This window comes from Phoenix dactylifera, chromosome 8 (assembly GCF_051530095.1).
Source record: "Phoenix dactylifera cultivar Ajwa chromosome 8, Ajwa_hap1_PhDact_Kaust_v1.1, whole genome shotgun sequence".
Lineage (NCBI taxonomy): Eukaryota > Viridiplantae > Streptophyta > Magnoliopsida > Arecales > Arecaceae > Phoenix > Phoenix dactylifera.
In genome coordinates, this window is record NC_143197.1 from 17,139,531 (window position 1) to 17,164,614 (window position 25,084).

General features: G+C 36.7%; 1 protein-coding gene across 1 annotated transcript; it reads right to left on the reverse strand.

The window, feature by feature from the left end:
* Positions 1 to 209: 209 nt before the first annotated feature.
* Positions 210 to 22,992, reverse strand: LOC103720979 (eukaryotic translation initiation factor 3 subunit A-like). Its single transcript, XM_008810974.6, has 14 exons — positions 22,727 to 22,992; positions 15,609 to 15,702; positions 14,679 to 15,160; positions 7,755 to 7,970; positions 7,293 to 7,661; positions 7,173 to 7,202; positions 6,032 to 6,259; positions 5,779 to 5,940; positions 3,950 to 4,171; positions 3,646 to 3,852; positions 2,834 to 3,040; positions 2,661 to 2,741; positions 1,139 to 1,340; positions 210 to 863 (listed from the first exon to the last, which is right to left on the reverse strand). Exons 2-14 carry the CDS (start codon positions 15,652 to 15,654, stop codon positions 442 to 444), a joined length of 2,874 nt encoding a protein of 957 aa, XP_008809196.3. The 5' UTR covers positions 15,655 to 15,702; positions 22,727 to 22,992; the 3' UTR covers positions 210 to 441.
* Positions 22,993 to 25,084: the final 2,092 nt, after the last annotated feature.

The following is a 25,084-nucleotide window of genomic DNA, read 5'->3' on the forward strand; positions in this document are numbered from 1 at the left end:
TGAACTTCGCAAAATTATGGTCCCACCTGTGAGTCAACTAGCGATTCTTCAAAGCTTAACCAACATTAAAAACAAACTGAATCCAAAATGTTCAGCACTTATCAGCAGAACACTCCCAAGCCACAGCCCACAATCCTTTGTTTAAAAAAAGGCCATTAACTAAACATAGTTAATCCAAGGGGGGGTACAAATAACAAACAACATAAAAGTTCAGTAAGGTGCAACTTGAGATATTAATACGCAAATTTATTTAGACACGATTATAAAAATTAATGGCAATATGAATACCCTCGGAACTCAAATTGCCTTTCCTCCATACTTTAAAAGTTCTAAGATGCACAACCTCCATCCCTAACAAAACTTAGAAAAAAAAAGGGAAAAATAACAAACATCTGGTTTCAGTCCTTTTGCTAGCATGCACCTGAGCTCATGCTGAGTGTGTCAGCCACGTGGCCTTGATGAAGACCAAGAAGACGATGAGGATGGAAATTTAGAGCCACCACCACCACCATATGAGGGTCGACGATCATCACTACGCCACCTATCACTGGACTGGGGCAGCCGATCATCCTGCCTGCCCCATCGGTCAGGCTCAGGGGGGGCTGCTTGTAGGCTATCAGCCCTCTGTCGGAATTTTGGCACATACTTCCCAGCACTTGATGCAGCAGCGATGGGCTCGGACGGGCGTAGGCCAGAAACAGCATCAGCTGGCCGAGATGGCGGCTCAGCAGTCCTAACCAGGAGGGATTCTCTTCTCAGCCTTTCTTTTTCTTCCAATTCCCTCTCCCTCTGCCTCTGCCTTTCTGCAATTGCATCTAGCTTGGCTTTCCGCTCTGCCTCTTCCTTCTTCCGCCTCTCCTCCTCTGCAAGGATTAAGAGATTTCAGAAACAAACTAACAAAAATCAAAATAAAATAAGCTTTTCCCCATTTAAGCTTAAGACTAAAAGAGATTGTTGAGAAATTCTAGAACATATTCAACAAAGTTTTACCAGTCATCTTTCTGGTATTATCTTGTCAAATGTTGTTAACTGAGATTGAAAGTTTGGTACGGCATTCAGATTTTAAGCTACACTAAGCACGGGACTGATGAGACATGGGACTGATATCTCATCACGTAGATTCAGCAATAAAGAATACCTTCATGCTTCCGAGCTTCCTCCTCTTCTCGCAGCTTGGTTAGCCTCTCTTCCTCGGACTTAATATAGAAGAGCAGCTTACGTTTGATCTCCCGTTCCCGTTTCCTCATTGCTACAAGCTGGTTAATACGATCCTCTCTTTCTTTCTTTAATCGGTTATATTCTGCTTCACGGCGACTCACTATTCTATCCTGAAAGATAGCCTGAAAACAGAGAGAATAAAGAATTTGCAAGCAGTAAAAAGAACAAAAAAGAAAATCTATATTGATGTAAAAGTTAGCAAACAATGATTCCTCAGACAAACAAGTTATTACATTCTTCAAAACAAGCAAGAATGCTTGATGAAAAATGAAGAAAAAAGTTGAATCTTTGTCCTAAAGCACCATAAGAGAAGATTAGGGCTTTGTTGCCTAATGCAACTAAGGTTTCTTCAAATTCTCCTAACATAAAACCGTGATCTTGAAACCACTATGTGATGTGATGAGCAGGCATCAGAGCATAAAATCTCCAGTTACTAATAATTTAGGAATATAAGTTGTCAAATCACTATCAGCAACATACGAAATGCGATAATATTAATAAAAAAAATCCAGCTGAACTGAGGATAAATCACCTCTTGTTATCAAAATAGGGTACAGAAGAAATAGCAGGTCTGCATTATATATTCACTTAGAAACAGGATATAAAAAGTCAAAATGATGATCAATTACTCCAATATTTTTCGAACCACTAAAACTCAAGGTCATGGAGTATTATAACCGTAACCATCAAGCTTTGTCCCAAATATATGAGGTCAAAATCCTGTTCACCAAGAATTCCTATTAGGGACTACTTTGGATCTTTCTAGGTTGCGGTACATACAATAGGACGGCCCGGTATTCGCATATACTGACCTTGGATCTGTTTCAAAGTTTGCCATGCTTTTTATAAATCACTGTGAACCTATACAGTTAAGGAGTTAACCCTCCACCTTGAGCACAATGTCAAGTAATTAATCAACCAGCATGCCCCATTTTATGGTGGGAACAGTATTGATATGACACTTGATTGGACTATCAGACAGTGTAACACTGTGTTGTCTGTCCCGCCTCAAGAACTGTATGATGCAGGAAATACCAAGAGCTTCAGGGTAAAACCTGACATGTACGATGCATATCAAGTATCCTAAGGATGAGATGGCAGAGCCAACTCTAGTCGAATCAAATATCCAACAAACATCGGGCCTTGTTTCCTACCATGCATGGCTTTAAACACCTCTCTTTGCCATCAAACTTATAGTAGCAAGACTGGAAAAAGGACAAGATATTGGATTGATCTATAGGGTTGACCAGGTGAATACCAGATTATACAAACAATGCTTGAATTACAAAATCATGTTCCATGTTACTAATTTTAGACCAATTTGTCTATTTTTGAAGTACAAAATTCATATTTTGTGCTCAAACATAACAATATTGAAAAGAATTTCCGGTCAACAATAAAAGCCCACAAAACATGAGGATGCCAAGGTAGGATAAACAAACCTTGTTGTCTAACATCCTCGAGAGTCTGTTCTTCTCTTGGAGATCACCTGCATGGTGCTGTCTGCTCAGCTCTATCTCTTTCTGCAAAATGTGGCAATATGTTTTCATAAAACAAGACAACTCTGAATATGAGCTATAACATAGACCACAAAGAAAGGTATCACAAAGCAAACCAGTTGTTCATGTTCATGAAGAACTTTCTCCTCCACCAAGCGTTGTTGGTATGCCTGATCAATTAGTGGTGCCTCTTCTTCTCTCTTTGCCCGTTCCATGTAATCCATTGTTTTTGCTAATTTCTGCAGTTTCTTCTCCATCTCTTGACGCTCCTTCAGTTGTTCATTTCGGGCCATCTCTATTACAGTTTGCTTTGTAACCTTATCCTGCAGGATCATATGAACATGTCCATTTTTTCAGAGAAAAACCAAGAAAAATTGTTCAGCATGGCACAAGTGCGTAAAAAAAAGAATGGAAAAGGGTCAATCAGCGAAAGGAAAATATAACTTATAGTGGACAAATGACCCCCAAGAATTAAGTCTTGAAATGGAGAAACAACAAGATAAATATATCTAACAGATTTCACTTGAGTTCTAGAAGATTTGAAGCCAGAACGACAGCTCAGTAAAGATCAAAAGGTGAACTTCTCATTTTAACCACCAATTAATCAACAATGGTTATAAAATGCAGGAAATAATGAAAAAGAAAAGACACTAAATTTATTAAAGACTAGATTACAAGAAAATTTAAAGCAGCAACTAAAAAGATTAGTCATCTGGTGATGTCATAACATTTAGCCAGTCCATGCCTTGCCTCCTTTAGCATGCAAAGCTTTGCATTATTTAAAACCAGCTTTATTGTTATGAGAGTTTCCAGTGAATCAGATCAACAAAGAGTTGTTAGAATTAACTAGTATAGCCCACAAGATTTCTGGCATTGTACCTTTTTCCAAAGAACAACAAAAGAAATGGAGAAGCATAAATTAGTTTACCCCTTCAAGCAAAGGTTTCTTTCCCCTCCTTCTAGCACCCTTTTGTGTTTCCTGAAGTAAGGCCTGAGCTTCTTGATGTTCTCTTTCCTCTATTTCGCGGCGAATCCTCTGCTCCTCCCTTCGGGAGTACTCAGAAGCAAGCCGCTGCTGTTCTGCCTGTTCAGTTCTCTTCTGAAGTTCCAATCTCCTATATTCTTCCTCCCGTTCCTTAACACATACCATCCATAGCAAATATATTAATTATTTGAACATCATTGGAGTAGATATTTATTTGTCGAAGAGAAAGAAATCATCAAATATATACCAGTTCCAGCATATGGCGTTCATGTTCTTCCTTGCGTTTCTCAATTATAGATTTCCGGGCAAGAAGCCTCTTGTGTTCCTTATCCACTATTTCTGCTAAACCGCGAAAGTTTTCACCCAGTTTCGCTTGCTTTTTGACTGGTGGATAAATCAGGTTCCTTGCTTTATTAAGAGAATCAGCAAGAATGGTCAGGTGATCACAAAGCTTGTCAGATTCAATATCCTGGAGGGACGAAAGAGCAAGGCATAAGTTCATAAGAATAATTCGAAAGAATAACAGTCAATGCACTCAATTTTATGAATATAAATACACTCAAGTCCATTCCAAGCAGCATAAGAATTCCTTGTCAATGGAGAATATAAATGCACAAATGAAATAATGTAAGCATAATGCAACATAATTATGTTTAGCGTAACCATATGTAGACATTTCCCAGTTCGACGGAAGTTCTGAAAATTCAATTGAAATATCATCAAAGATCATATCCACATATCGCGCCTTTAAAAGTTCATATGAATAAGGCAAAGGCAGAGACAAAGACAAAGTGTAAGAATAAAAACAGTCAAGAATCAGCTAAGAAGATCTGAATACAATAACATAAGTCACAGCAAATGCTTGGTGTAGCAAGAAACATGAGCGTGAAAGGAGAAAAAAGAGTATAGTTACAAAATAGGACTATCAAGACAATGTAAAACATGGTTGAACCAACAGCAAGTCCATATTGATAAGACTGCGTCATAAAGCATTTGCAGAAAACATTAATTCCACTGCCATCAATTGCTGTTTCCTCCACGACAACACAAAATGAAGATCAAAAAAGCGCTAAAGAATAATAACGATGAAAAGTACATTTATGTATAAAATCTTTAGAAAATAGAAACATCTAATAGCTTCGCATCACCACCTCTTAGCTCTGCCTACCGAATAAATTATGTTCAAGAAAAAGGAAAGCAACTATGCGGCAAATACTATAGAAAATTAAGTTTAAAGGAAAAAATCTCATATATGCATCCACCTCCTTGATACTTATTGGATTTGCTCAAAAGGTATACGTATATGCTCCTAGGCGTGAGAATAGATAGATTTAAGAATTATGGCTGCTGATAAATAAGTTGCCTACACCTAAAGCAACATGAGAAATACCTCAGACAACAAATTGGGCACATGAATGGAAGTCAAGGAACGAAAATGCCCCATCTAGTATTTCACATAGGGTCTGGATCATGCAAAGTCTTTGGCTTGCAACTCAAAATAAAGTAAAATAAAATAAAATCATGACCATGCCACAAGAAAATCAAAATAGTTGACAAAAGTGTAGGTTGGCCACAATTAGGTCCATACTAGAACTGAATGAGAAAAAAAGAACCAACAGATCCACATGCTACTTATTGTAGACAACGTGTACATTCTTGATGAAGGAACCATAACAAGCATGTGCAAGGAGAAAACCTGAACACGGGAGGCGCACCATGCACTCGGGGGGGGGGGGGGGGGGGGGGGGGGGGGGGGGAGAGCGAGAGAGAGAGAGCATATTCATGTAAAACAATGTGGAGTAAATTAAAAAAGTGAGGTAGCATACCACAAGTAGATGCTACCACATGAATATAAGCAAGCACAATCTCTCATAAGAAACGAAGAAAAGATGAAGAAAAGATGTCAGCATGCATAAGAATATCATAGTCATTCATATCCAAAAGACCATCACATTATGAGAACAAGAAATTGCAACTCATACAACTTAGAGAAGATCCGCCTACCCTTTAATGTATATACGAGAGTGATGATATGCACCAAATGATGGGAAAATTTGAAAAATAATGTGCACATACCACATTACCAAACAGAACAGCACCCTTCAGGTGATCAACTTTCATAGCTACAAAATTATATTTGACAGCATCAACCAAAATCTTCTCCACAACTGAGAAGTCAAAAAAGGGTATCATCTTTGATAACTTCTCAATTTTCATGGATTGGTATACCTGAGAAACCTGAACAAAATAAAGGCAGGACACATGTAAGCAACTTTAACCAAATAATAATTATAAAGGAGGCACTAATAGAAGCAGAAAATGAATAAACCTGCTGAAGCACTCTCAATGTAGTAAGCTTTTCCAGAGCAGGGATATATTGTGCCAGTTGCACTTCTGGAACAGAAGAGGCTGAAGAGAGCTTGCCCCCAAGTTTGGAAATTTTAGTAAGCAGTGGTTGAACTTTTGATGCAAGGTCCAGAGGAAGGAACTCATGCTCTAAGAGATTGTAGAGATCCTTCACTTCTTGGGGGACACACGTCATTACACTTTTAGAAACCTGTAGCAAAATATATTTTTACTAACAATAACATATACAATGTCTGCCTGATAAGGCAAATCTTATGCCTCAGTTACCAGAAATCATTTTAGTTTGTAAATCACATGCTGAGTAAACTAATGAAACAGTCCCGTATAATCCTGGACTTAATTTGCTTAAACATCAATATGGAAGGCTTGGACAGCCCTGTACTTTAGCAATACTCTTTGTACCTTAATGCATATCCAATGTCTGCCTGAGAAAATACATCTCACAGATGAATTGCTTTGTAAAAAACATATGATAACTAAACTAATAAGACAGTCCAGTATAATCCTGTACTTAATTCACTTAAACACCAATACAGAAGGCTTGGACAGTCCTCTACCAATGCTCTTTGCACCTCAACACAGTAAGGGCAAAAATACCCACAGCCAAGAAGATCATGAAACATATGTAGGCAATAAGGTTTTTTGATTGAAAAGTTGAGCAAAGCAAATTCTGAGATAATTTTGCCAGCAGACTAAAATTACTTGGCCAGAGTTGAAGATTTATATGATGGATAATGAGTGCCAAAGCAGAGAGCCAAGGTAACATTATCTCAAGCACTATTGTTACAACCCGCTTTGAGCACAAAGAAATTTATGACAAACAAAAGAGCAAATCACCAAAATGATGGCATAGTAATCCAGCTCATCACTTCCAACCTCCAGCTTCTACTATTACGAACAGATAATCCAGGTTAATGAATCTAAGATTGTTAATGAAGACAGCAACCACTTATCTTGCCAAAAAACAGAAATGGCTAAAAAGTTGCTCCACCTCAAATTAAAGGTTTGAACCATGAAAAATTGAAGCCTACTAATAAACACAAGAAAAAACATAAACAACAAATAACGAAAACATTACAAGGACATTATGTCTGAGGTCATACCAATTCCGTGAGGAGTGAAGAGCGTGAAAGCTGTAAGATTAAAAAAACAAATCAAATTAGGATATACAAATTACACTTATATGCAAAACCTTAGAATAAATGATAATAAGTAAAAAATACCAGTTCTCTACTCTCTCGTTTAGGATCGAGTGTGAAGTTGATAAGGCTAGCCATCCGTAAATTGCGCTCCTTTTGATTTTCAAGCTCTAAATGGGATGCACCAAAGTTACGGTCATATGGGACCTCTGCAAGTGCAGCTAATAGAACAGATGATGCTATCAATTGCAAATCTTTCTGTGATAAGTTCTTATTATAGCTCTTTTGGAGAGTGAAAAGTCTAAGCCATGCATATGCATGGTATAGATAACTTTCTGAAACCCAAAATATCTCTGTTAATTTGGCATGATATATAACCATCAAAGATGGCTTTGGACTTTTTTTTATCATGCTCATTAAACCATGGATATCTTCTACTGAACGGAAAGCTTCCTGTAACAAGACAACACAATAGACCATGATAAGCAACCGAAGTGACTACACAGGCACAGATACAGATAAGGATTCAAGTTGCTATGTCAAAACCTGCCACAGTTCAAGATCGGTTGCTATCTTGAGCTGCTCTACTCTTGTATCTAAGTAAAGCTGCAAGCTCTCAGGAGCTGTGAGATCGGGCCTATCTCTCTGATCACGGTATTTGTTTAGATTAGCAAGATGGTTCCTTATAATCTCACACAGCCTACGAAATTCAGTGGTCCTTTTATACTGTTTACAAAATTGGAAGGCCCGGTGTGCTGTCATCTACAAAAAATAAGTGAAGAATAAACAGCCATAAGATAGCTGGTCAAACTGCTGCTAATTAAATATTATTAATATTAGGTCATGCATGTCATCTTAAAGTTTTCTATCACTTGTAGATAAAAATACAGCATAAACAGCTTATCTGAGATCATCTATTGGTAATTCATTATAAAAGAACAATGGTACCCAGATTTCTCCAGGGGAGAAACAGTTTAAGATACATATAAGCACGCCATCTGAATAAAAGATCATAGTCAGTAACATTCATCATTTATATGTTCATTTTCAGTTGTTAATTATGATAGACTGTATAAAAGAACATCAGAAGGTTGAATAACATTGGGAATATCATGCTCAACATTTTATCAGCTACACTCCAAGATTTGGTGTGGATGCAGCATTATTGCTCCAGTTTTGTCACAGAGGAACAGACACACGATACAAGTTGTACATGGGCTTGGACAAAAATTATCATCCATTGGTATTGCTGTAGGATTTAGGACAGATACCATGCAATGAAGTGAGATGATAAAAACTACAACTAAAGGCACCCAAGTCTCATCCATACAGTTTTTCATGCAATCTTGCAATGTCATTCCACTAAAATAAAAATGTGGGGCAAGGCTGATAATCTTAGTGTTTTCAGAAGAATTTTTACAGACCCATGCATTTGCTTATCAGATTAAGACTCCAAGCAACATGCACGCAGTGCTCATTCTCAGAATAAATGACAGGCATTGGCTCAACATGTCACGCTAGAACCAATAAGCAGCATATACAAGAAGTACCCCACACAATGAGCAAGATTGAAAACATCATGCTCTCATATGATCCATGCCTGGGCCATATAGCACGACATAGCATGCAGGTTGCACCTTGGACAAGCCCAACAAAGAACACTAGAGCGCATGATGCACCTTGGACAAGCACAACAAAGAACACTGGAGTCCCCAAAGTTTCAGTTTGCAACGGCAAGGTTTTGCAAAATTTTTAATATGGTAAGCACACAAAGATCTATGCTTCAAAACCAAGTGCCGCCTATGTAAACATTATTTAACCAGTTGCACACCAAGTCTCACATGAGAAAGAAGCAAAGAAGAAAGAGTAAATGAGAACGAAAATGAATAACAGGAGTTTTAACAGGCGGCTGGAGTATGCAAGAGGTCAAGCTGGGCATATATGTGGTTAGCATTTTTTTAGCTATTTAAAGATAAAGAAAATACATTAAACATGACAAATAATAATAATAATAATAATTTTTGGATAAATGATAACAATGTTTATAATGAAAATTAACGATTAGTGCAGACTAAGTACATAAAACTAATAGCAATAGTCACAACATATCTGACATAGAAGAGAAAAGGGGGGAAAATAGTTCAAGCAATATCCAGTTAATTCCTATATCTAAAAATTGTAAAATCACAATAAATCCACAATCACGAGTGTTATAAATTTTTCAACAGTCAACATAGTCTGCAATAGGAATAAGACTTTGAACAATTACCTTACAGCAACTTCCACAAAATCATAACTTGTTTCTTAAACAATATATACTCGAGTGTTTCCATGAATTGAAATAAAAAAGACAAAATATTCTTATCTCAAGTATTTCTCAGAAAAGCCTAGAAATCGAAATTAAATTCGATACAGAAACTGATTGCTTCATATGCTTCCACTTGTTAATATTTCAAAATAGTATTCTTTACAATCAAAAAAATTATGAATGAGTTGCTTGAACAGATTTACATACAGGATATGACCAGGACTTGCAATTCTTCCAAATTGATGCAGATCATTGTTGACTAACAAGACAAGAGATGATGGACAGAAGTAATGAGTGAAGTTGAAAGATAGCTTTTCACTTAATAATGTATTCCAATTTTATAAAAATTGGGCTAAAACGAACATTAAACATAAAGACAATTAGAACACTCAAACTCATGATCATAATGACTCTAGTGCTCCCATAACCCAATCTATAGCAAGGATAGGACTCCAATATTAAAACCTAACAATGTGTTTTGAAAAAAGAAAGGAAAAAAAAATCTAAGATGGTTCTAGAAAACTACAACTCTTCAAAAATTCCTCATCTCATTTTATAAATACTTCTTAGTACTCACTAAAAATTAAATATAAATCGAAAAATTTGATAGCTTACAAACAATTATAGAACAAAAAGATGAAAAATGACTTAAGATGATCATGATGGAAATACCCTTGTTAAATTTCAAGTTTATTCAGATACAGAAGATAAAGATCAGAAAAGCTTGCTTTATATTATGACAAATACATGATCTAGCTTTTCCATAACGAGAATATACTGCCATGGAATCTTTAACCATTAGAAGTTCTACCAAGAGGCCACTCGTTCTAAGATAGATTATCATGCACCATGTTAATTACTTGATTACCAATTGGTTCAACAAAAATAGTTGCATATTTTATCAAGTATCAAGTCAAAGGCATAGAAAAATGTCTAACTACATTGGTAAATATATTGAAGATAAGAAAATCTGCTTGGAAAACCAATTTATGTGTAATCTAGATAACCAAAGGCTTCATTACAAAAGAGTCATGTTTTGAATATTTAAATAGGTATTAAACTAACCCAACAAAAAAAACACTTACCAAGCATATTAAGTATTATAAACATAAATGAACAAATTTAATACTCTATAAGTAACTCACAATATAAAACTTTGCCTTTAAATGTGCAATGTCATCTATCAAATCATATGCCATGAAAACATCTGTTAAAACATCTCTGTTGAACACACAATGATTGCCCAAAAAGAAAAAGAAAATTCTTAATTATACTTAAACATCTTTACTGATTAAAATATAATAAAAATGGAATTACTATTATAAAAGGGTAGGTCCATGTTAAGATTCCATGAAAAATTAGCATTCATGAGAGTTAAAATAGAAACATCAAAAAAAATAATGAAAATCAATCTTCTGCAAAATCATTTTAGAATAACAATTGTGTGCCATTTAGTGCAGCAAGAAGGGACTGGTTGACAGATTATCCATGAATAATTCAATACCAAACTTCAAAGCACTAACTATGGGCAATTTATCTGTTTTCTTAATAAATAAATTTATGGGAAAATGATGAACAAATGACATTTGGGCATAGTTCCACAAATTGGTAGATATATGCATCGACTTGCTATTTGACTAAATGAAGCGATCTAAAAACATTTCGGAAAAAGAAAAAAAATTAAGTTGAAAATGAAGCATCGTAATTTTTAAAATTTACATCTTCAAAATTTTTAAAATTTGAATCTTCATAGATTTTAATGGGTCCATGATTTGAAGAATTGTTAATATTAAATTAAATCAACCTATTTTATTATTATAGAATTATTGCCAAAAAGGAGGCTTTCAAGTATCTTGAACCAAATATGTATAGAACCATTATATATATATATATATATATATATATACTGCATGCATGCATACGGGAATGTATCTTTCCATGCAAATCTATATATCTATGTATATACTAATAGTCTGTTTGGGATGATTGATTATGCACAGGTATCAAATCATGCCAAAACACAAGAAAGTCTAGGCCTAGAACACTTCCAACAGTTATCAACAACACATGTAATGTTTGACAATATGACACAAGCCAATGCCTTAGTATGCTTCCAGGAATTTACCAATAAACAAACCAATTTCCTAAGCAGAGTATGTAATGTCCCAATGAGGCCCACAAGCTTTTAATTAGTGTGACAATGCTAAGTTTTCACATTTCCTTATTTCATATATTTTCGAGTTGCTCATATATCTGTTGTAAAGTGTCATTGCATGATTTGACCAAGAAAACCTAAAGAAAACAAGCTAACCACTTATAATGGCATCAAGTGGCAAACCAACCAAAATAAAAAATAGGACCTGAATAAAGTCCATGTAACTCTCTCCTACTGATTACATAGACAAAGCTAATGCTTGAGATAGAGGGCAGGTCTTGGCGCAACAGTAAGCTTGCTACATTATGACCTAGATGTCACAGGTAACATGTTAATACACGGAAACAGCCTCACCACATGCAAAGTAAAGACTGTCTATCTGACCCTCCCCATATCCTGCAATGGCCAAAGCCTCGTGCACTTGGACTCACTTTTTAAGCTAATGCTTGAAATATTTTCCATCATACATCAACCTCATATAGAAAAGTTAGAAACAGAAAAAGAAAAAGAAAGAAAAAACCTTCTAAAGAGATTGTACAAGTGGCTATGATATCTGAGCAGTTGGTGTACCACAAAGCACCTAGATGTTATCATGTGCCTTGGCAAGCACTTGGCAGAAGAAGAGAAGAGGCAGGGGGTGTCAAAAGCAAAGGGGAGAAACATAAGGCAGAGGAGGAGGGTGAACAGGAAGAGAGGCATAGAAGGAGAGGGTGAGAGGAAAAGGAAAAGGGGCAAGGAATGTGGAGGAGGTAGACCTTATGTTGCACCCAACCCATATACCAACTAAGCATGATATGCAGACATAGTCTTTGCAGGTACATGGGTAATTACTATGCAGTATAGCTGCATATACAGTTGCCTGGGTCCTCCACAGCAGCAAGGGGTCACATACGCAAATGCAACACCATCTCAAACAATGAAATGACATCATCAATATCTTCAGATCATTGGCAATATTATTATAATTCCAATTCCCAATTAACATGGAAATGGAAGCCAAATCCAGCAAACATATCAGAAGAAATTTCACGAAATATATTTCAGACATCTTAGCAACTTTGCACAAAGGACTGTAGATGAGAATACTTTCATCCACCTTCCAACATAGTTCGCAAGTATCATTAATATTCTAACCACCCCAATGCTGAATTTCCATGGGCAAAAATTTGAAGCTCAACATAAAAAATTAAAAATAAAAATACTGGGATCTTCAACACACATGAAGGTTCCAGGTAACTTTTTCGTGCACAAATGTTAATTTACCAAAATAGATGAAGGATAGTCTTCATCGAAAACAGAAAGAAGTTTTTCACTTTCCAATTCCATCGTATCATTTACCAAGAAGAAGAGATATCCTAACAAGGACAGAATCTTTCTTCAAGTTCCTTGTTCGAGGTTTCTTTTGACAGAGGTATCAAACAACCCCCAGAACCCACATTAAAAAAAGAATTTTTTTAAAAGAAAAAGAAATGTAGACGCACAACAAGATAATCACGAAGCAAGTTAAAAATATGATAGAACTCAGAATTTAAAACACAATAAATCAAAGTTTATATTAGCCAGTTTACAATTACATTATGTGAATGGAAACAGGCAAAGGACCTAATGACACGTACTTCAGTAACTGCTAAGAATCAAAATATGAGATCTTGATAAGAAAAATAGTCAAATGCACAACAAAAATGTTTTAGATTTATGCAAACTCCAAAAACAATGGCAGTTCAGACATGGCAGAAACAAATTTTATCGTACCGACCAATACCATACTGTACTGTACCGGTACCGAACCGGTACATGGTACGGGAGGCATACCGACACTCGGTACACCAAACCAAGTACCATACCGGTTTACCAATATGGGCAATTCAATTGATAGGTCGGTGTAATGGTAGGCTCTTCAATCAATCACTCGATATGGTCTTCTCTCTCCAAATGCTGATCCATCATCTCAGTCCATCACTAGAGCCCTAAGATGGAAACCTTCCACTGGAGCACTTTAATAGGATGGTACCAGTATGGGGTGCGAAACCTAAGTGCAAGAATTTTCAAGCAAGTTCAACTTGCTAGTAGCAAGCATGGATATGCGCATGCACACAAGAAGAGAGTCAAATGCACGAATGTTTTAGACAAGGTCTGCTGCGCCGGAACCGAGGCCCAGACCGGTTGCCTCGCCGTACGAGTCGGTACGCCCTCATATCGTTCCGTGCCAGGCCCGTACTGACGCAGTAGAAGAGGTAGGGGAAAGGAAGAACGAGAGAGAAGAAAAGAGAGAGAGAAGGGGGAGAGAGGAGTGGCAGAGGCTGGCAGAGGGCCCCCTCCGATTGGCAATATTAGAAATCAGCAAATCAAAAAGGGGCCCCCTCCGGCATCCTATTTCGAATGAAACAAGGAAACCGGAGCGGAGCCCCTCCAACTCCTCTGCACAGCTCGCCGGCCTCCGCGGCCCTCCGTTGGCCAGCCTCCACCTCCCTCTCTTCCTTCCTCTCCCTCTCCCTCCCTCCCATGCTCGCTCTCTCTTTTCCTCTTTCCTTCTTCTCCCCCTCTGTCAATGATATTTCGTTTCAGTTGCTAGAACCGTCCCAACCCACCGCCGGTACGGCTCGGTATGCCCCAAACCACCTGGTCCGGGACGGTTCCGCCGATCATGATTTTAGATTTATGCAAAACCCATAAGTTGGCAGTTGATACGAAGGATAGGTTTTCAAATAGTGCAACATGCATAGTAGCAAGCATACACATGCACATGTGCGGACAAAAAGAAAAGTATGCACTGCAATTTAAGTGAAATGGAATCTATAGGAAAAAATTCAAATAAAAGAAAACGCAATTTCAAACTTTAGATACACCTCTAATAGAATATCAAACACAATGTACAGGGTCAGACATAAAACCTTTACCTTCTAGAAAATGTCACAATGAGATCAAAAATTGAAAAAGTGACAGATGATAAATTTTTTTCTATGCAACTTCATATTTCACAACTAACAATAGAAGAAAGCTGACTTACCGCATACAGAGCCTCCAACTTTGAATTGTTCCTCAGAATCTCAAGCACTGTTCTATATGTTTCCCACAAAAATTTGAACCATGGAGTTACAAGCTCCCTGTCAGACCTGTCCTTTCCTTTCTCCCCACTGACATAACTCAGCATCAAGTCCTCAGGCCTCTTATCTGCTTCTAAATCCTCCACATCCAGAGCATCTTCCAGGGCCTGCGATTGGCTCCTAGCTTGCTCAGCCCTCTCAGTGGATAACTGCATGAAATGTTTTATCACCTCCTCCAAAGAGCTGACATTTACTTGCTGGCATACGATACGGTATTGGATAAGCCCATCCTTTGCATATCTGCCTCTTCTCATGTCCACACAAAGTTCTACATATTTAAACATGATTTTTTCCAGGGTCTTCTGCCACGCCCTGTACCTTTTGGAAGTGATGAGGTCATGGAGAGCTTGTAAAGCTGCTTGCTTTTGGCCAACATTTATCAATTCTGTGTTCATGATATGACAAAGTGAGCAATCTTTTAGGAAAGCAGCATGCAAATCAATTTTCCATGTCATAGAGCAGTTATTGCAGATAGAACACCAAAGCATAAAGACTCAATCCAAAAAATGAACCAAAGACCACAGAGACTAACAGGCATAACTATAATCCCTGCAGTTAAAAGAAGGAACATAATCATGAAAAAGCACTACTCTCCTTCTGGAATTATGTACCAATAAATCCCATTTGATCTAGTATTAAAACTAGAACCAATAAATCCCATTTGATCTAGTATTAAAACTAGAGCTAAGCTCCATGAAGAGATGGCACAAAACATTGAAACTCTCTACAATAAAACTCTTAGCAATACCAATGCCAAAGAATGGAAACTGGCAGTTGTTAGACAGAGAGATCAATAGCATCAGCAGAAAAGGAGTCAAACAAAAAGAACTTACCCTCAGCCCGCTTCAAAGCATTCTCTGGCTTAGCGAATGTAGCCATAATTACCAAATACTAACACCTACTCCAAAAGGCAGGAACCGATGGAGCCTGCATCACAAGATAGGCACATTAATACTTGCAAATAAAGAAAGGGAAAAAAACCACTGGATGCATTAGTGAACACCGAAATTTTCAAGCAAATCTGCTTGATAACAAAGACTACATGAAAGCATGCAAATTTTGAAGAAAACGTCATGTTTACAAGTACACATTCTAAATGCCATTAAATCTTCCATGCAAGGCAACAAAAAGCACTAAGTTACAAAAGGAAGACCAGTTACAAAATATGCAACCTGGAAAAGAAAAATATCGATTTTATCTCCAACAATTCACTATAAACAACTCACACAAATGTAAACTTGCCAGAACAGGCAATACATAATTAATGTCTTCTAAATTATCATGTACTATAAGACCTTCAATGTTCAAGGAAAAAATAATATACATCCAGTCTCAGTGAACCATGCATAGTACTCTACAAAAAAAATGCAGAGTACAAGGGAGAAGAACAAAAAACAACAATCAGATATAAACAAGGAGAGAAAGATCGAGATCAGTGAAATTCTTTTAAACCCAAAGACATCTCACAAGGGACAGTGATGTCAATCTAAAAGAATCAAATGACTACATAATCTAGCCCCTACAAGCAAAAAATTGGGTCTAGATTCAAAATTTGGACTTAAAAGGATTTTGGAATCGGTTCCAGACCTACTATGCATCATCTAATTAGTTACGCGGTCCTATCTGGCTGTTATCAGATCCATGCTCGATAACCAGGTAGTTTGCTCAACAGCATTCAACAAACCTAATTTGTGCAATTCAAATAAACATACAATAGATGTGATGTGATGTGTATATAAAACAGCTTATTCCATTTGCAGTCTTATACCTAACAAGTGTCATTTGGATTACTCATTGTCCATGAACAGTCCTTTTTGGTTATAAGAATGTCTAAAATTACATCAACAATCCTACGATAAAGTGGATGGAATGTCCTCACAAAATTTCCTAGGAAAATTTCCACCTGACTCTGTGAAACGAGGCGGACTTAGCTAGCCGATTTGCAACAGCATTATATTCTCTATAGGTTCATTTAACTCTCATCATGATTCTCACCTAGACGACAATGCACCTCCCTTATTCAGTACCATAGTACACAGCTGACTTCCAATCCGGAACACCTCTACTGAGCTTGATAGCAGCACAGCCCTCCAGAATTACTTGAGTAGCCCGAAGCCCATTCTTCCTTCAAAAGATCTCACAAGGTTCGTAATACCAGTTTTGGTACTCGTACCTATACCATTTTGGTATAGTGTTGCTGCAAGTCAGTTCAGTATATCGACAATCAATACGCCCCCTGAACTGAGTATCAATTCGGTATCAATATGGTACCCCTGGTACAAGGAGGTACGCACCGGAATGAGAGAATTTCATCTAACTACACAGAACTATCTAGACTTCTTTTGTAGCAGTGCAAAAGGTGGCATATATCTTCCTAATACCAAGTATTTGGCACATAATTGGTCAACAGTAGACGCGCAAGATAGACTAGTACAAACGTAGTATAAATTAAAAGTTGTCATTTCTGTAACAGTAACATTTAAAAAAAAAAGGCCTGCAAAAATGGCTGGAGAACATATGATGTAAACAATCTAACATGATATGCAGAGAACTAATTTGATATATTAGCAAAAGCAATATACAACATAAGCAGTTAAACTGGTTCATTTATTGGATATATGATGAGTCTAAAACCTAATAGGATTTGGACTCGAGATTGAATTCCGACCTAATATATTTGAATTTATATCTTCCTTTGATCTGACATTCTACTAAAAAAGGATCCAAAAACGTATGATGCAGACCTTATAACATGATGCAATACTGTAGAGATCTGATGTGGCTATAAGTGAAAAAAATTCCAAGTTAACCAAACCAAATTAAAGTTTGAGTTTGAATCTGGAAGATAAACTCTCTACAAGGTTTGGATTCAAGGTTATATCCAATCATGATATTGTTTTGGATTTGACTCTTCTTTTAGTCTGAATTGTAGGCATTCTTAGTTAATGAGCTACCTTTGGTATGTTGAAACATAGCCATGCAAATGTATGTTGCAATTATTGCAAAAGTTATGCAAAGATTGTGCAAACGAAGAAAAATAATAATCAGATTAAAAAAAATATGTACTTTCTACAAACGCGGGTAGTCACAATCTAAAGACCAACATATCAATAAGAAATAAGAACACAAATAGAAACTGTTGACATTTTTTAAAGCATCAGAGGAAACAACCTCTTTCTTAGAAGAACCCATCCTGAAGGAAAAATCATAAGAAAAAAATACCTAATATCATAGCTAGAGCAATGTAGGATATAACCGTGAAGCACCACTTCTCTTCTGAATCACTCTTCTATAACCACCTCTCTAGATTTTCAATGAGCACCTTGCCTTCTCACATAAGCACTAAGGCTAGGTGTTGGCCTGCATAATTCTTAATAACAACTAGCATAGGAACTATAGCCTGCTGGATCCTACATGTGAGCCCATAGCTGTGAGATGCCAAATTCTGATTGCAAGTAACCCATCGCCAACAAGTAAATAAGAAAATTCCTCTTTCCCCCTTCAGATAAGCCATGATGGCCACTTCATCTGATTTTTTTGTGAGTCTCAAAAATTCCTCACTCTATCATTCTCTACAAACAGGGCCCAGGTACATTTTGCATTCCATGCCAACCCTTCCTCTTAAGATCAAATCAGATTCACCTCTTACAGAAATTAGGATCTCATTGGCCCTTTTCCGAAAGAAACAGAACACAATCACTTTCTGACAACCTTTATTTTGGCTAGTTTTTGTTTTAAACAAACTTCAGAATTCTTTTGCCTTTCGAGATGATGCCCCTCAAGGGGTATCAATCAACTAAAGTGCACGTTAGCGTAGTCTAAGCTCTTAGATCTGCATCTTCATCACCTGAAGATACCCCTTTTTCTCAAACAAAGCCAATCTTATCTTCAGCATGAAATCTAAATTTTCAACACTCTCTAAAGAAAGGAAACCCTTCCTTTGACTTCATCTACATAAATCAACTGAAAATCATCCAATACATATGGCCTCATGAAAGTTCCACAAAATAAAACATGCTCTAGTTCCAATATCATGACTTGCCTATGCTTTGCAAATCCTCCTTCCTTTAGAATGTTAAGCACCACCTTTCTCCTTGAGAGATTCACCATTGCTCATCCCCACATTAACATTACTTCTTCTCAACCAGTATACATTCTTAAATTATCACCTTCCATCACTACTTTGTCCTTAATGGCTTCTTTTCTGATAAGTAACTGCAAGCCCACAGCAAGCCCTTAATGACTTTCAAAACCCCACATGATGCCTTCTAACCACAACCAATGGAAGCTGGTGCACCTAGCAATTTCATGTTCATTTTCAGCCAACCATTTTTGAACACGCTCTTTAATTGGGTATCAATCAACTTAACATGCCTATGATCGTAGTCATAGTAATGTAAGCTCCTAAACTGCCCATTTTTCTTTACCTCAAGATGCCTTTTTTCCCCTTGCACCCAACCAATGTTCTGTAAGACAAGCAAAAACCTAAAATTTCAAGAATCTCCCTTGAGAGACTCTACCCTTCAGCATAGTCTACCTTGAAGAGCCTCCAAAAGCACATGGCAACAGGAAAGCTCTGTGACTTTTTACAAACAGGAAACATGATCCTCAACTTCTACAATGGTGAACTGGTTACCTATGCAAGTCCAGCTTCCTTTAGCAGATAAAACACACTCTTCACCACTAGAGATTCATCATTATTGAACTCCATGTAAACAACACTTCTTTTCAACCAGCCTTTCACCTTTTATCACCACCTCTAAGTGCTTAGTGACTTTGAAAAGTTTTGCTTTGTTACCACAACCATTAGAGGTTGATAAACCAAGTGAAATTAGCTTTGTTTGCTGCTCTAAGGTATGCCTAAGCTTGATTAGCTTTCATAGAGAAGCATCATAAATCATCATATTGACACTCCTTACTCCAATAACTACTCATAGCTCATTATATTCCATAAGCACCTTCTTGTTGTCACAAGAATCACAATTCCATCTTAATGTGGAGATGAATAAAATTGAAACCCAAGAAAGAGAAACATGTGTAGAATTATAATCAGATAAAGAAATTCTCAGAATATATGATCAATCTTCTTTCATCTAGAGACAATCTTAAGTGATACCACTCTTTTTTCCAAAATAGAAGCATGCGGCTGTGCCTTTAGCACTCGATTGTCGGTGTCCTCTGTCCTTCAACATAAGTCATTCAGTCAAGAATCATTCAAATATCAGCTACCTTCTAGTATCACTAACCAATTTCCACCTTCTCTAGAGCGGACAAACAAGTAACTATTAGTAGAGCTAACAACTGTTTTGGTCAAATTCAAGATACGCACAAAATCATTGCACTGGACTCGACCTATTTATAATAAGGCTGAAAAACAAAATCCCAAACTAAACTAAATTATTAATATGGATCCCTAAATGGTCTGCAATCCAATTAGGGCTTCAATTTTCAATCATATATTTTAAAGAGAAGCTTGGCATCCATACCTAGCTTTTCGCCATTAATTTCCAATATATCTTGATTGGTTGAAATACACATGAATACAGCATGATTTATGAGAGATTGGACTCTCTGGTTTCTCAAAGAAGATTTCTCTCCCCCAATTACACCCCCCTTGTGTCCTTTCTCTCCTTTCTTGCCCCAGTCTCCCTATCTCCCAACAGGTAGCATCTTTCCTTTCTTTTTATTTTTTTCTTCTCAGGAGATCTCTACCTTCCCTCCTTTCCTCTCGCCCTCTTTAATATCCTAGATGACTCCATCTCTCACCTCCCACACTCCTATACACAATCTTCATCTTTCATCTCAAATATGTGTGTACTCATTTACAATGTCTCTTTTATCTGAACTGATGAAAAACAATATCACATTGAACTCGAAGATCTTGAGGAAAACATCCATCCCAAAAAATTCTTAAGGAACACTCCAATAACTTTAAAAATCTACAGCTTTTTTCCTTTTTTCCCTATAGAAGAAGGATCCTTCAGAAATTTTATTTACCATCTAAGGAAAATAAAAAGTTGCTTTGCTATCTTTTTGGGATAAGCTGTTTTTGGGTTGCAAGAAATTCAGAGTAGTTAGCGGATCAATAGATTCGAGCAATAAGAGAGAAGCACTACATTGAGTGTCTTGAGTCCAATGAGAGAAACGAAGGAAAAGAACAATGGATGTGGAACAATCAGATTTGCTCAACAAGGGAACTACATACATACATGCATACATACATACATACAATAGATTGCAGCAATGAAAAAGAAACACTACATTGAATGTCTTGAGTCCAATGAGAGAAACGAAGGGAAGAACAATGAGAGAAACGAAGGAGAAGAACGACGGATGTGGAACAATCAGATTTGCTCAACAAGGGGGCTACTAATGATAGGATGGGTTGATCGATGGATCGATGGTTCGATTGATAGATGGATGGATCGATTGATGGATGGATGGACGGATCGATTGATGGATGGATGGACGGATTGATTGATGGATGGATCGATCGATGGATGGATAACACGCAAATATAAGCCCACATGGCAATAATATAAGCAACAATAAAAAAAGCCCATTGGAAATCCACATGTTCCCTTGCAACCACAACCACTGGAGGATGCTGCACCTAGCAAATGCACATTCATTTTCAGCTCTAAGGTATGCCTTAAGTTCTGTTCAAGCTCTAATGTAACTCATTGCATTCCATTACACCCTTCTTGCCACTGTAAGGCATGCATGTCCAGACCATCTAAAGAAACACTTGTTTGAACCGGTGCTTGTATTTTCACTTCTCAAAACTTCTTTTCTTTGGAGACAAGTTTTTTTTTTGAGGATAATCCTCTTTCTTACAAAAGAAACTTACTATTTTGGCTTGCACATTTATTTGTGCCCTTTGTCCTTTAAAAGGGGTCATTCAGAAGGGAATTCTTCACACATCAGCTACCTTCTCATTTCATCGGAAAACAAAGTCCCTATCATAATTATATGTATGTATGTATGTATGTATGCATGTATCTGTGTTTATATATATATATATGTGTGTGTGTGTGTGTGTGTGTGTGTGTCCATACAAACGTACACATATACATATACACATATACATATATATACATATACAAGCGCGTATATATATATATATATATGTGTGTGTGTGTGTGTGTGTGTGTGTGTGTGCGCGCGCGCGTGTGTCCTACAGGAGAGATGACAACAAGGAGTTCCTTATTAGGGGTGGCCACAGGTGGGTTTAAGACTAATCAGATTCAAGAAGGACCAGAAAGCCCTCAACCCAAACTCAACTGTTTACAACCCAGTCATGGGAAAAAAGCAAAACATTAAGACATTTATTTTACATGGAGCCATTCCGAACCCACACCATGATTAAAGCTTCACTTGCGAATCATGCGCTTGAAGAGAAGAGGGGGGGGGGGTGGTTTGGGGGCGGGCCGGTGTTGTTCTCTTACAACAGTAACATTATATGAAAGGCCACATGGAAACAGTAACAGCAGAAGCAGAAGTATAAGCTAAATTGCCTCCAAAACTCGAGAATAGCAACAAATGAGAGCCCTAAACTCAAGAACTGAACGCATAAAGCATCTTTTTTATGCACATTTTAATGCGTAGAAATCCAACAAACAGCAGGCAATACATCAAACCCTAAAATCAGAAACCATCTCTTTCGAATTAATTAAAGAAATAAAAAACCCAGGAAACCAAACACTCATCAGATCCATGGGAATAAAAATAAATAAATGAAATTTGAGCAACTTGAGAGTAACCCAGAAACAAAACAACTTTTTGCAGTTAGAACCAATAAAAAATTCATCAAAATCTTCGTTTTCTCTGCCAAAAAAACCTACTCCTATCGTTAATTTCGTCCTCGGAGCCGCTATTCCTTGGAATGAACACAAAAGAGAGATAGAGAGAGAGAAAGGAGGATTTTGACGAAGAGGTGGAGATTACTCACTCTGGTGTAGGCGTGGAGGAGATCTCCTCGACGATAGGGTTTGAAGCGTGCGACCTGTGATGCGATGAGCTTGAGGCGCTGATCTGTGGCGTCTTCTTCTCCTCCTCTTCGAACCCTCAGGTCCCGATCGCGCCGCCGGAGCTCGGGATCAGGGTGTACCTTCTCTCTGACGGCGGCCGAGAGAAAGACGAGGGCTGGAAAGAGGGGTGAGGGTTTTGCGAGAGAGTGAAACGTGGTAAGGGAAATAAATATCAACCATTTGCCCCACTGTGGCAGCAGGGAGAATTTAGGTTAAATTTGGTCGCACCCATGCTAGGTCCGGATTCAAACCCAATCACAACTCTAGATGGACATCAAATGTTTAAGTATTCAAAATGGGATATTGGATAATATAATTGTTTATTTAGCTAATTTAGTGCAATTGTATTGGCTCAAGTTCTATATTATATAACTAAAATACTTCTTGATGAATTCTAAGTATCATTACCATCATGCAAAGGAACTTGTGATACTAGAAAATGGTTAAATTTTTTATCAATAAAAAGATGGCATTAAAAAAGCTTTTATTTTTTTTATGTTGTTGAAAGTTGTGAAAAGAAAGAAAAAATCTTACAATAATTAAATTTACAATGTCTAAGTCTCAAATAAGATTGATGATCCATTTGGAGATGTTGTACTTTTTAGCTTAAAAGCTGCTTTTGGCAAAAGTTATTTTTCTAAACTAAAATTACATTTTGGTAAACCATTTTTTTTATAAAGTGTTTGGCTATTAAGGTCCAAAAGCAGTTTTGAAATTACATAAGTAATTTGCGGTATGTTTTGCTAACAAACTCATAAGCTACTTTCGAGTTGCAAAATAATCAAAAAGGATAAATACTTAAAGAATTGTTTAGTTGTAAGGCAAATGAGTACCATGACACAAGTAAAGTTTAACAACCATATAATACAATTATTTGCTAGCAACTAATATGAATAAAAATAAAATAAAAATAAAATATTGTTTTACATATTTCATCCAAAAAAAGAAGGTTATATTAACATATTGTAATAAATTGTCTATTGCATTTTCTTCTCAATATAAGGTTAGGCACTTAAGTCATGAAGCTATTATCTCATGTTACAATATTTAATGGGCTCTTATATAATATTCTCATGGTCAATAGTTCCTACAACGAATGGCACACAATCATCATCATTATCAGCCTTAACAAACTCCTCATTATGATTTACATGCTTGCTAGTTTAGTTGTGAATTTCCATGTCAATGATAACAATTCTCATTTGGTCATCCTCTAGTTATACATAGGCATTTAGCTGAATGTAACACTAAATTTAGATCATATTTTATGTTAAAAAATTATCTTGAAGTGTTTTTGGAACTCGATTGGCCAATATGAATCATAACCTAGAGTTTGTGGTTAATATATATATATGTGCTCTTCTACTTATATATGCTCTCTCAATCTTAATATAGTTTTTTATGCCTGGTTCACTAGGATTTAGGTTGTTGTGGTCTCTCTTTTGATATTCGGGTGTCATGTGGTTGAAAATCTCTATTGATTATTTTTCGAGACTACTTTAAGATAATTTTTTTACTTTGCGTATGTGTTCCTTAATAGATTTTTTGTATCTTGTTCCTTGGTACTTTAAAAGTTTTGGTACTTACGATTTTGTGGCTACTCTGTGTAAATTTATTTAGTGGTTGAACAACACTATATATTCTAGGATACCAGAGAAAATGTTCTAGATTTTTTATGGTAACCTAACTGACAAAAAGCCAGTTGACTTGATCAAAGATGTTCACGACCACTCTTGCTTTATATTAGTTATGTATCCCTATTTTTAGTTCATTAGTTGTTTAATTCATGGAGTTAGACTTTGGTAGAATGATAATTCTATTTTAATTGTTCATCAATTTATTTCTATTGTTGTTTAATTCCTAAGTTTGACTCCAATAGAGAAAGTTATTCTTCAGTCCAAAGTTTAGTCTCGTGTTATAAATTTCTCTTGGACCTTGTGCACTAACAGTCCTATTACCTAGTTTGCCTTGTCACTTGTTACATGAATGGACATTGCTCTCTTTACAATAGAGATCCACAAAGTGGGTCCATAAAGTTTCTTCGCTACATAAACTATAGTGGGGTACAGGCTTTGACAATGATACATTTTATATTCAGATGATATTGTATATACAGTTTCTGATAGCTATACATTTTGTATACGGTATTTGGACATTTAGACAATCAGTTTCTATTTTGAATGACATTGTGTTTATTTGGATGTCATTTTTGGTGACTTATTGTGGATGTATATGTGCCTATTGTTTAATTCAGCAAGTATCCAATAGTTATTAGTGTA

Coding starts and splice junctions, on each gene's coding strand:
- LOC103720979 (XM_008810974.6), bottom strand. CDS start 15,654: ATGGCTACATTCGCTAAGCCAGAGAATGCTTTGAAGCGGGCTGAGG. Junction 15,161..15,608: donor TGCTTTGAAGCGGGCTGAGG/GTAAGTTCTTTT, acceptor TCATGAACACAG/AATTGATAAATGTTGGCCAA. Junction 3,853..3,949: donor AACGCCATATGCTGGAACTG/GTATATATTTGA, acceptor GTATGTGTTAAG/GAACGGGAGGAAGAATATAG.